A 13,297-nucleotide genomic window follows, 5' to 3' on the forward strand; every position below is an offset into this window, starting at 1 on the left:
CCTCTCAAGACCTTCAGCAGTGCCTGAGTGAAGGTTTTAATGTCTTCATCTTGCCAGTGCAACCCCATCGATGATGCTGTGTGAGACCCATCGCCCAGAGGCATCCCATGCGTGTGAATGGTACCTCACCACTGATGGTCCTCACAAAACACCATCCGGTTTTCAACACGGGTGGCAAGGTTTCAACCAAACGCTGACCCTGCTTTAGGATTTCTCCTTCTTAGCTTTGGGATTTCACCAGCAGAGGGCAGGCCGGGATTGCACCACGAGTGGAAGGCGGCAGGCGGGAGGGAGCCTTTCACCCGGGGCAGGCAGGAGCAGGGCCAAGATAAGCACCGTTTGTCATGCAGGGGGATTTGGGAGAGCGGGACCCGCTCGCTGCACAGCGGAGCTCCTGCAGCCTGGAAGTGGCCTGGTCCCCTCCGAGTAGCAGGCGAAGGCGGGTTCATCAGGCCCCTGTTTCATGCCGGCCTCGCTGCTGCAGGAGCTGGAGCAGCGTTCGGCACCACCGCATGCCACAGAGCCAGCCCACACATTCCCATAGGCCTCTTCATTATGTTTTTCTTTGCCTGGAGAACAAGGATGAAGAGAGTGCACAGAGAGTTTGGGGATTTCCCCTACAGGGTAGATCAAAAGTTGCCAGGATGTGTTAGAGGAGACGTTTAGGCTAAAGAAGACCCTGGGAAAAAAAATTAAGCTCCAGTCCCGGGCTACTGCTCTAATCACTGTGTTGCTGTGGGGAGAAAACCCCACAGGCCTGAACCGATGCCCTCCCACCCGCTCCGGCTCCTGTTTGATCAGCAGAGATCAGGAAGTGTTTTTGTTCCAGTGCCTCTGTTTTGGTTTAGCAGCGCAGCCCGCGGGGCTGGTCTGTGCCTGCCTCCCACAGCGAGGGCAATTCCGTTCCTCTCCCCAGCCAAGGCCACACCAGAGCACTGCGCTCCCACCGCCGCCTCCAGCCGGGTCAGGGCAGCCCAGGCACCAGCGGGACAACCCGGCATCAATGGCCCTATTATTGCTCTTGAAGTTTCTCTCCCCTTCCAGACGGATGCTACATTACACCATCACAGCTGCAGTTGCTCCCTTCCAGCAATTCCCAACACAGCACTTAAGGCAGGGATTTATGGGCGGTTTTGAAAGGCATTTTGGAGCGAGAAGGAGTTATGGGAAAGGAAGTCGAATTCCCACCATTCCCCACAAAATTCTCCCAGCATCTTTCACGAGCAGGATCATTTGCTGGTCCTTTCCTCAAGACAGAGACCAGCTCTCAGCTGTGGCTCTTTGTTTAGCCCAAAGCATTTCCCAACAGCAAGATGCAGCCGGGGTTATTCTGGTCCTGCTTGCAAAGGCTCAGGAGGCCGAGGCGCCGGGCTGCCGGGCTCCACCAGACCCCCTTTGGCCACTGATATTTCTGTAGATGCTGGTAGCTAAATTAAATCATTTCTTCTCAACCCACAGATTATTGCCAATCTCAGGCCAAGTGCTGCTGCCTGTCCGGCTGGTTCTGACTCACAGAACGGTTTGCAAAGTAAAAAGTCAGGGGACCAGAGTTCCCAAGAGCAGCAGCTATAAAACAACCAGCAGGGACAAGCCGCACTTCACCTTCTCTGAAGCTTTTGAGGAACACAAGCTAACCTGCTGCAGAACTGGATGAGCAGAACAGAGTCACATCAACACTACATTTCACAACCAGGACGGGGGTTTGAAAGACTTTATTTGACACCTTTGCTGGATGTCACAGCTCGTGAATCTAACAGCTCTCCACAGTGTAAAGTGAGGCCGGGCTACTTGCTGTGAGCTCTAGCGTGCCGACCAGCCGCAGGAACCACCGGGGCCCGTGACCTCCTCTGGCTTTATTAACAGCAAATAGGCTGTTCCTGGCTGATCCCGGCACTTCAGGACAAGGGTGGGGAGAAGCAGTGGAGGCATTTCTGTGTGTTAAGTGCGATGACTTCCATCAAAACAACTGGGAGGGACTCGCTTTCCACACAATAGCAGATACACACATTGCCATGCACATGGCAGATGCAATCTGCAGGAAGGCAAACACCAGCTCATCCGCACAGTCTAACCGGCTGTGCGTTTGACCTGAGGCGCTGGGAGAGCCTCTCCCATTCAAGAGCGATCTTCTCTCTCTTTTTTACCTTTCTTTCCACTGACCTTTCCCCACTTTTCTCTCTTTTCGTGTCACAGTGCTGTAGAGGGGGGGTGAGACTCCTTGGGGGGGGGCATGCAACTGGGTCCAGGCTATTCTGCTGGTGTATCCCAGCAAGTCAAGGCACAGATGCAGGAGCAGGGGCTGCTCAGACAAGGAGGAGCACTGAGACACCCTGTCCTGGACACCACGGGAGCTTGGGATGTGGCACAGGAGCAGGGTGGCTCCTGTTCCTTTCTGCCCAAAGGAGAGGAGGGGAGGACCGCTGGAGGAGCAGCATCTGCTGCACCACTTATCTTGGGGCACGCAGGCCAAGGCAGAAAAAGCTCTTGGGACTTGGGACAAGTGCGGCCCCAGGGCTTGCCAAGGTTTGCAGTGAAACCTCAGTGGGTTTTGGTCGTGGCCCAGGGAAAGGGATAAGCAATGTGAGACCAAAACATGGTGCTGAAGAAAGAAAACAGCGACAGGAGGAAAGGGTGAGGTGTGCAGGGCTACGAGAGAACAAGGGAGGCACTTCAAATGCAGGCTGCTCTGACCCATTCCCCCCCTTTGCAGTCACAGCTGTTCAGCAGGGGACGGAGGAGAGACTGGCGGAGGGAAAGGCCTTTTCTTCTCACTTTGGCCATCAGAGCCTTCCCCTCCGTGACTGACATCCCTTTGAAATCCTCCGGCTCGTCTCTTCACACCTCGGCGCGGAGCGGGGGCTGCGCAGGCCTGGCTGGCTGCTCCTGCATGGTTTGTGCAGGGATCCGGTGGAATTCCAGCCCGGCTGTGGGAACGAGCTCTCTTAAGCTGTTGCCTCACTCCACCTTAAGGGCACGTAAGTGGGGAAAGCTGGTAATGCAGTGAGGAAAGCGTGGGGATTAACAGGCAGGCAGTTCACTAAGGGAGCGGGGGGGGCTGGAGCTGGGGTGCCAGCAGTGCTGGCGATGGGGGGAGCTGCATCCGTCCCACCACACCAACATGAGGTGCTGCAGCTGGGGGACACATCGCAGGGCATCGGCGTGAGCAAGTCTCTCTCTGGCAGCTCGGAGCCCCCAAGGAAATAAAACAGTATTTCAAGGCTGGCTCTTTTCCAAAGGAGAGCACTGCCGGGCTCCGCAGAGGGGTTTGCTGGAGGAGGAACAGGGCTGGGATCTGCGTGAGCCCCCTCCGTTGTAGCCGGAAGGATCTGGGGCATAGCCACGTGCAGACAAGTGCATCGAACTGGATGTGATTCCTCTTTGTGGGCATCACGAGGGAGAGGACGTGTGATGGTGAGGCAAGGAGGGCGGTGCGAGGAGAGAGGGAAGAGTAAAGAGGATTTTCTTTATGGATCCTTGGCTTTTGCAAAGCAGGAAAGATGCCTTTTCGGCTGAGTCTGTTCTTAGGCCTGTGGGCAATGAGTGCTGAAGAATTCCTGGCTCCGAATGGGAGGGTCAGAAAGCCCCGATTTCAGTAGCCCAGGAGCGGCAGATCCTGGATGTCCCAACCCTGATCCCGGGTCCCTGCGTGGCAGCGCCCAAGGCGGGAGGTGCTGTGTAAGCCGGTGGCATGGGGATGCCAGCGGAGGCTGGTGAGAAGAGGAACGTGGCGATTTGGCTGCTCTTGGACGAGCCCTCTCTCAGTGCACCTGCTGGCGCTGGCATCCTGGGCACGGCTGCTACGGCCGCGGATGAGCCCGCACCCCGGGCCCTGCGGCTGGAAGAGCCCATCCTGCCGGCCAGGAAGCCCCGGCGGGACGGCAGCATGTCGCTGGGGACACGGCGGAGCGGGGCTGGCCTCACAGCGGGGCTGGGGTACGCCAGGGAAGATGCAGTCAAAAGAACCGGAGCGGGAGCAGCCTCCCTCCTGGGGATCTGCACGGGGCCAGCGGCGCTGTGGAGGAAGGACCACGGCCACGTCTGGATGGGCAGGAGGGAAGTGGCCACAGGCGAAGGCTCCATTTCTGCCACGTAATTATTGAGGTGGGAGAGGAGGCGCAGCCGGATGGGGTCAGCGGCATTTTGACCCTCAAGGATGCCCAGGTACCTGACAACTTCAGTGAGGCATTCACGGAAGCCAATGCTCCTGTAATCCACAGCCAGAGCTCGAGCATCTAAGAAGCCTGTAGGGAGAGGACACAGTGACAATAAGTCCATGCGGAGCTCAGGAATGTGCTTGGATTTCACTACCCTCTCTAACACACTGTGTATTTCACTTGAGGCACTTTGCTGCCGGGCGATATTCCTGATGCAGACAGCCAAGTGGGTGTCCAGGACTGGACGTTTGCATGTGTGAGAATAGCATCTGTGGTTATCTCATCGGGACAGAGCTGCCAAGGTCATGAAGCCTCTTACTCCAGCATGTGAGACAAGTAAGAGGTTTCGTTAACTGTGCTCAGGAAGGAAGAAATTTTTCCTATTGGACTCTAAGCTGCTGGAGACACGGCTGTGGGCCGGATGGGCACTGGATCCCTCTTTGCAAATTGACCATCCTTGGTCCTGCAGACCGGTGGGATGCTGGGTCTCCCCATGCTCAGCTTAGCACCATTTTCCTCTGCCTGGGTCCCAATTTTTATCCTTCATTTAAGCACATATCCAGCTGAAGGACACGGGACAGTGGCAGAACCCAAACCACTGGGCCAAGAAAGCTCAAAGCCACAGAAATCAACAGGATAAAATACAACCCAGGGCTGCTTTTTAGGCTTCTGCTCCCTCCTTGCAGCTCCAGAAGACAATCAGCAATAAAGCAGAGAATGTCACAGCACAGTGAAGCGCTTGGACCACTTTGCTTGACGGGGTCTCTCGTGACAATACAGCCCTTTGTTGCAGTGCAGTCAAACTGAATATCTAAACAAATGTTCCAGACCAAGTTACAGCTCTGAACCAAAGCCTGGATGCCAGCAATGTCCCCAGCAAGCCAAAACCGGGTGGTAAGCAAGCCAGAGACTTCTTTACTGGAGCTGTGATCTCCATCCTGTTAACTGGAACAGGACAGAGGGTCTGTACTGAGGTCTCAGTACAAATAAGACCTTTGTTGAATTTTGCACAGGGCTCCCTCTCTCTTCTTGTAACAACCAAGAGACACACAAAAAAAAGAACAGAGAGGGAAAAAAGCCTTGTTTATTTGCAGAGTCTCCATGCAGAATCCAGCCTCTGCAGGAAACGTATCCCAGGGAGGAGGTGAAGAGCTCAGTACAGCTTTCCTGGGAGCTGAGCAGGACCAGGCACGTCTCTGGCTGCACGGCTTTTAGCAGGGTGTGTGACAACGACAGTGGTGCCATCACCATGGATCTGTGGGATTTGCCATCCCATATACCACTGTCTGCCAAATGGATGCATGGAAACATCCCTCAAAGGGCATTTCCCTTGGGAAGCAGGCAGAGCAGCAGTCAGTTTGGTGCTGGCTGGTGTCAGCAAGGCACGCCAGGGTCAAGATACTGCTTGATGCGAGGCTGATGGGCAATTTCCCTTCCAGTTTTCACCTTCACCTCACACATGTGCAGTTCTTACCTGCTCCGCCAGTGGCGTGAAGCATTTTTAAGTGATCTACTGTCATTTGTAGAATTTCTGCCTTCTCCAGCTTGGAAGACCCCTGCGTGTTGGGAGCAGGAAAAAGAGCAATTCATCGTTTTATGAGCTGGGGTTTTGTGCCTCTCAGGAGCTGCCCAGTGACCTCCCCCCTCCAAAACCTTCCTGAAGCCCAGAAGCACTCAGATGGAGCAGAGCATCCTCCTAGGACACTGGCTCTGGTTTTCACACCCTTCCCAAGGTGCCCAGATGCAAATTGAAAAAGCCCATTTCTGTGCATCTTCATATCTGGTTTACCCAAAACACTTCCTGGATTGACTTCATCCTCCCCAGGGCTCCTGAATATTTGGGAATATTGTTTTACCACCCAGTTTCACCACCTACTTAGTCCCTGAAGTGATGATGATAAGACAGCCTGCCCGGATGGGAGGAAGTGGGAATCATGGACACACTCACCTGCTTCTCGAAGGCGGTGGGCACCAGGCGCCGCAGCTCCGAGAGGCTGCTGTTGATCCGGTCCCGGCGCCGCTTCTCAATGATCTGCAGGAGATTCCCAAGGGGAGAGAAGAAACCAGGGTCATTTATGGCCACAGCTTCACAGGCAGGTTGGGAGAGGTGCTTAGAACAGGACCATATAAGTAAGTGGTTTTGGTGCAAAAGCTGAGCACAGAAACGTTGACTGGTGTGATAACCCCAGTGAAACCACGCTCCTCCATCCCATCCCCACCCTTTCCTGCCAAATTTGAGGCCAAACCTCTGCAAAATAAGTCTCCGGTTGGCTGTGGGGAGAGTTCTGCAGGAGATGGAGCAGGGAACACTGTGAAGTTCATTTTCCACTGTGTCCCCACCGTAAGGACATGCCCACAGCACCCCACTGCATGCAGAGGATGCCACAGTTAGCCCTTGCAAACAGGCTGACCCCCCCAGGAGACACAGCAGAGCCACCCTGGGCAACATAAATGAGACTCACCCCTCTCCTCTTCTTCCTGGCTTGTATCTGAGACGTTGTAGTGGGAGACACAGACCTGGAAACATGGCTGGAAGGGAACAAGAGGGAATCATTTCTCATGCTAGCTAGAGAGGAACCTCCATCGCACATGTGCTTTACAGACGTTTGCCATCTGCCGTTTCCCCCCTCCCTGAATAATGTCTTCTGTAGTTCCCATCTTATTTTTACCCACAACACAGAGCTCAGGAATTGGGGATGGGAGCCAAGCAGAGACTCAAGTCCCACTCCGAGTCTCCCACCAGCCTGGGACAGATTTCTGCACCAAAGTGTCCATCTGCTACCAGGCACCCGTCTCCTTCGATCTCAACCCATGCCGGCATCTCCATGGGGCTGGAAAAGCAGCAATCCAAGCTCTGGAGTCGTGGCCTTTTCCTTCTCCATGTGTGAACCTCCCGGCTCTCGTGTCTGAGCCTGCCCTGTCTGCAGGGCTCTGCCTCTCGGAGCTGCGATAGCACCAGCATGTCCCCGAGCTCCCACCCAGGAGCAGCGAAGGGCTGGCTGCTCCTCAGGGTGAGGCTAACAGCAGCGTTGATGTGGTTTATGAGGGCTTCCTGGAGAGTCACTTCACAAACCACGGGGTTTAGAGCAGGCTGCGATGTTCTGAATGCACCGGGGATATTCTGGATAACCCCCAATCAGGCAGAGAGGAGCCAGGAGCTGGGCAGGGGAGCACCCAGCAGGAGGGGATGGAGCAAGGACCCTGCCTGCTGGCCAACAGCTCTGCTTGAGGGACAGGGGGGGAAGAGGCTAAGAAGGGCCCCCACAAACCGTCTTGTGCCTGGTGGGCAGGGAGGAGGTTAGAGACACCAAAGGTCAGCACTAGACATGCACAGGGAGACAAAGTTCAAGCCCCAGGTCCCTGCGGAGGTGAAGACTCCACAATGATGGATAACCCAGCGTGGGAAACTCCTTGGAGCAAAGCCCGTCTGCCTGGGGGGAGGCTGCCCAGGGCCACCTTCCATCTCCACAGGCAGGGTTTCTCCCTCTGGAAAGCTGCACTGGTTTAGGGCTGTTTCTGTGCCTTATGGAACCTGGTGCAGGGATGTTAACAGCGACTGTGGCCAGCCTGGCGCTGCGGAGGGACCGCGCAAGACATGGATCTGGGAAGGGGCATTTTAACAGCAGCCTATTAAAGATGTTCCTGCAGGGACAGAGCTGTCTGCACAGCAAGCCAAAAACCAGACCTGGCTCAGCCCATTAGAAATAGGTTCTGTTGGGCCCAAGCGAGGTGCTTTTACACACTCAGATGAAGCACCACGTTCTTCACTCCCCTCCACGGGCACCTATCTGAATGGCTGCTGGGTGGGCTTTCCCTGGGCATAGGTGCTGGCTGGCTCCAACAAGCACCGACACGTGTTGCCAATATACATAAACACACACAGGATGAGCACGTATGATGTGAAAACAGGCTCTGGGGCATGATACGTGCCAGGGGTCGATACCGAAGCCTCCTGGGACACAGGAATGTGGAACACGCACTCAAGGAGCTGTAACAGGGAGTCCTGAAGCTCTGCTTGCAGAGCTGTCCGAACGTGCCGCTCTCTGTGAGCTGCAGCTCCAGATGTGGATATAAAGACCGAGCTCGCTGCAAAATATGCTTTCAAAATATGCTTGACAGATTTGAACCACATAAAAGACACCCTCACGATGTTCTCTGATGATTAGAATTGCTGTGCTGCTCTCTGCTCGATTTTATAACTTACAGCACAACTTTGGCTGTTGATTCAAAACAAGCAGCAAAACCCCAAAGAACCCAGCCCTGTCAGGGCAGGAACAGCTCTTTCAGCTGCGTGTTGGTGTGACACGAGCAATGATACACCCGTACACAAACACCAGCTCACAGCGCTGCCTGGTTCCATGGCTGGAGAAGATAAACATCTTAGCAGCACCAGAGAGCTCAACAATTCATCGTTACCATTCACTGAAACATGACAATTCCTCTGTTCCATCCATCGGGATACTGTAGACTCAGTGCTGCACTGATGTGAAGAGGTGGGATGTATTTCACATGCGGCAGGGAGGTAGCTTAAACATTGATGTGCTTGGAAACTGCCTAAGGGGTCGGTGAATTGGTGCAGGACGCTACTTCTCAGGCTCTGCCACGAGTGCATCAGCGACAAGCTGACTCCTGAATTTAGTCCCATGAGAACGGCAGCTTGGCACTGGCCAGGGAGACTTCTCTGCTTGGGATACCAAGCAGCAAAAGGGAATGAATTAACCTGGGGACTCACTGGACACGAAGGGAGGAAGACACTTGGCTACTGAAACAAGAGTTCAAAAGCAGCTGAGTTTTGGAGCAGAACAAGTCGCAGAGCCCTTCCTTCATCCCCAGCACCGTCTGCGTGCCCAAAGCCACACTGGCACAGTGTAAGAAGCCGAGCTGCTGGGAATGCCCTTTGCCAGGGGAGCTGGCAAAGCAGGAGGACATGGCCTGGGAACCACGCAGGGGTCCTGTGCTCGCTGTTTCCTCACTATCTCCCCAAGCAGCAAAGCCCCAGAGCCGAAACCGCGGCTCAGCAGCGATGGGACGGAGACGGCGGTACTGGAAGCGCAGCTCAAAGCCGGGCAGCTCTCCCCGGCCGGGCTCCCTCTTAATTAAGATCAAAGCCCCAAGTGGTGCATTACAAATGCATCCCCACAGCTGAAGCGTTTCTCATGCAAAACCTCCCGGATTCCTCCGCGCTCCCTGTGAGCCCGTGGATCGCTGGGGCTGCAGCAGCACCCGGTGGGTGCCTCTGCTCTGGGTGCTGGTGCCAAGGGAGCTCAGAGCCGCCCTTCTCCCCCCTGGCAGGGGAAAGCTTTTGCTCTGGCTTTAGTTTTAGTTTCCTTGAGCTCAATCAGCTCGTAACAGCTTCGATACGTGCGTCGCGACGGGGCTCTCCCCGCCCGGTCTCCCCACACTCGCCGGTTGGGATGACCCGGTCCCCCCCGCCCGTCCTGCCCACGGCAGCACCGGCCCGGCCCGGCGGGGTTAACCGAGGTGAACGGAGCCGCGCTGCAGCGCCGGGGAGCCGCTGCAAGCGCCGTGCCCGGTGCCGGGACCCCCCCAAACTCCGCCGCTGGCCCCGCGCCCTCACCGGTACACCTCCTCCCGGCCCACGTCGATAGTGCCGTCCGACTCGGTGTCGGAGGAGCTCTCCTCGCACAACCGCTTCATTGCTGCCGGCGGCACCGGGCGGGCTCGGCTCGCTGCGGCTGCCCCCAACCACCGCCGCCGTCCAGTCCTTCTTCCTTCCTTCTCCCGCCGTCCTCGGGGCAGCGAGTGCGGCCGCAGCCCGGTCTAGCGCGGAGGAGCTGCCCGGGACCGGCCCCTCCCCTGCCCGCCCTCCGCCTTCCACACCCGGCCGCGCCCCGGCCCCCCGGTGAACGGGTTAATGAGGCACCATCCCCCGGGAGTGACGGATTGCGCGGCCCAGGTTCCCAGGGCCCCCCCACCCCCTCCGCCTCCTCCCGCTCGCTGGTCGAAATCCCAAGTCTTCCTGTAAAAGGAACAGTCTGTGTGAACCGTCTCATGTCCCCGCCGCCCCCCTTCCACCCGCCGCACGTTGGCCTCAGCCCCAGTTTAAAGGGACCAGTGACCTCACTGGCAACAGAAAACCGTGGGAAAGAGATGGGACTGATAAAGCCTTGAGTTGTTTCAGGGAAAAATCAACATCCAGCCCCACACACACACACATGTCTGCCCCGCGCTGGGCGCAGGCACTCTCGGAGGCTCATGGTTCAGATAGAAACCAGCTCACTGGAGGTGAGCACGGTGATGTTCGAGGACGTTGTTGCAAAGGGCCCTCGACTGCCATTAATCCCTGAGGGCCAGGATGGCAGTGGTGGCACCACGGTTGGAAGCATCAGGATGGGTCTGGCACGATGCTGGACCATTGCGATGGGTCCTGGTCCCACCAGGAGCTCAGCTCCCAGCTCTGGAGCATCTTCGAGTGCCAGCTCATGGCACTGCCGGGGCATTCACCACCTACATTCACCACAAACCAACCAAACACAACTTTATGGTTCTATGACACCAGGATGAATTGCTGATTTCTTGTCTCATCCCATAATGCCGGAAACTCAGACCCACAGCCTGGCATCTAGAGAGCATCTTGCCTTCCCTGAGCTTGCAGGACGGAGGGAGGAGGCTGTTTGAGGCTGTTTTTCAGAGCCCTGAGCTGCTAAAATCCCCCAAGGCAGCAAAAACGTGTGTGTGTGTGTGTGTGTGTGTGTGTGTGTGGGAGACAGAGGGGAGGAGGGAGAGCGCTGAAGTGGAAGTTCGCAGTACAAAAATAACGCCTTTTAGTTGGAAAAAAAACCCCACAAAATAATCAGCGCTGGGATCTGGCACCACGTGGGTTTCCCAAAGCCTTTTGCAGAGACCGTGGCGGCGATAACAGCCCGTGAGCGCTGGGGCCGGGTGCTCCCGCTCCTCCCTTCCCAAGTGAAGGAACAGAGCCCCGGACCAGCCACCCCGCGCTGGAGTGAAAAACTGAGGTCTGGGAATGAGAATAAAACATTTGCTTTAGGTTATGGCACTTTGTTTCTGTGATGTTGGATGTTTTGATTTCCCCGTAAGTGGTCAAGAAACCGAGCTGTTATTAGCTTACATTTCAAAGTGAAGTTGCTTTGAACCAGAATTAGTGTTATTTTAAGTGAGTTTGAGACCCACTCCTCCTTTCCAAAGTGATTTCAGTTCAAAATACATACATCTCCAAACTAAACTTCCCATAAACATGTGTTTTCAAGAGATTAATACCCTTTCCACTGATAAAACCATTTAAATGGGATCCAGAGATTGGTTGTTTCAAGCTCTTGCTCATACCACAATGAGCCTGAACCAAGCAGAGCCCAGACCGCCACAGAGGAACACTTTTCCTCTCCCTTAGAAAGGAATTCACTGTCCAGGCTCCATCTTTCCTGGACTAAGTCTTCTTGTCTAAGTGTCATTATCTGGGTTCAATTGAAGTGTAATTGGCAACATGTTTTTCTAGGATTACACTTCATTATGTACAGAGAGGGGCCGAAACCCACGTCTCCTGTAATCGGATCCGTTTTCCAGCCTGTGCTTCTGGATAGTCATTTATAATGCCCCCCGGTGAGCCCCAGGGGATCCCAAGGTCCATCTGAACCACCCGGAATGGATGCAGGGATGGTGCTGAGACCCCTCGAGGTTGTTTGAATGGAGATGACAGGGAAGGATTAAGCTGTGTGCGAGGGAAGCCGGGTTTTGGTAGGCATCACCCGTGTCTCGCGGCAGAGAGCAGGACATGGGACGATGCTGGGGAAGGGGAGATGGGGTCTAAGAGCAGAAATGGGGTTTCTGCCACCTCCTTGCCTCTCACTGAGCAGCCATGCAAGCTACTCCCATGGTATACTTGCTTGTGGTGGCAAATCCTGACCCCGAGCACAAAGCCACAGACTGGGCAACCAACCTCCTCCCCAAGCCGCTCTGCTCTTCCCAGAGAGCTACAGCCTTTGCCACAGCCAGGCCAGGGAATTATTAGAGGAAATCTCTCCCCAGTCCCTGAATGATGAACGCTGGCCCAGTGTTGAGGGCTGTTTCCCCTCCTGCACGGTCTCTGGGAGCTCAGCGAGCATTGCTGCAGTGCTTGCAGTTGCTGCAGTGCTTGCCCACAGCCCCAGGACCCCTGTGAGACCCTCGGGGGCTGGAGGCTGATGAGAGCTGTCCCTGCTCCCGCTGGCTGTGCCTCTCGCGGTGGGAACTGTTTCCAGAGGATGGGTGTCACGAGGACGGGGCTAAGCCATCCATCACACCCAGCACTAATTGGCTACCCTGCTTCAGAGGCCAAGGAATAAGTGAGCTGCAAAGATTGATGTCCTGTCTCTGCAGCAGGAAAAACTCTCCCAGCCAGGGCTGAGGGTGGATCCCTGCCAGGGACCTGGGATTGCCCAGGTTTGGCGGTGCCAAGCCCGCTCCGGAGGGTGAAGGGCTCCAGCCCAAGGTTCCCTGGAGGGGGGACACAGTCAGACCAGACACCAACCCCCCCACCACGTCCTGCTCCTTCCCCTCCCTCCTGCTCAGCTCTGGGAAATGTCCCCGGAGAGCGGCCAGCTGTGAAAAGCTGCAGCAGCTGGAATGTGGGAGGGAGGACAAGGCTTCTGCAGAGCCAGAGGCAGCAGGAGCAGGACTTATCTGTTACCTCCCCATGAACTGACACCTCTGCTTTAACCCCGTGCATGTCTGGAATGCCCTGTCCGCACATCTTCAGTCAACATCACCTCCCTAACCTCGGGTCCCACCACTGGCTGCCAGACCCACAGCTGTAATTGCAAAAGCAGAGGCCTTGCAGGGATGCTGGCCGGGATTCCTGGCTGCAGCGCTGTGGACAGGCTGTCTTGTACTGTGGCTAAGCAGAGAGATTCATCACAGGCAGGAGAGGCAGGCAGGGCTTTCGGGAGGTGATTGGGGATGAAAGCGTGTAGGTAGGAATATGCTATCACCTCCGTGTGTTGTCAGATCTGGAGAGCAGCCAGGAGAGGATTGTTTGCCATGGCTGCGCTCCAAGCCAGAGGCACCACAATTGTTGACTCCCCCCCTGCTTCCCCGGCCCCCGCAGTTCAGAGCCGGCCCAGCGACAGCTTGGGGCAGGCCAGGGGAGGGAAAAACAACATTTTCCCACAAACCCATGGCCTCAC

The 13,297-nt window shown here is 55.9% G+C and overlaps 1 protein-coding gene across 1 annotated transcript; it reads right to left on the minus strand.

The window, feature by feature from the left end:
• Positions 1 to 1,694: 1,694 nt before the first annotated feature.
• HEYL (hes related family bHLH transcription factor with YRPW motif like) lies at positions 1,695 to 10,141 on the minus strand. The gene is made up of 5 exons (XM_030505003.1): positions 9,733 to 10,141; positions 6,617 to 6,683; positions 6,103 to 6,186; positions 5,629 to 5,710; positions 1,695 to 4,241 (listed from the first exon to the last, which is right to left on the minus strand). Exons 1-5 carry the CDS (start codon positions 9,810 to 9,812, stop codon positions 3,574 to 3,576), a joined length of 981 nt encoding a protein of 326 aa, XP_030360863.1. The 5' UTR covers positions 9,813 to 10,141; the 3' UTR covers positions 1,695 to 3,573.
• Positions 10,142 to 13,297: the final 3,156 nt, after the last annotated feature.

The sequence above is a fragment of the Strigops habroptila genome, chromosome 12 (genome assembly GCF_004027225.2).
Source record: "Strigops habroptila isolate Jane chromosome 12, bStrHab1.2.pri, whole genome shotgun sequence".
Lineage (NCBI taxonomy): Eukaryota > Metazoa > Chordata > Aves > Psittaciformes > Psittacidae > Strigops > Strigops habroptila.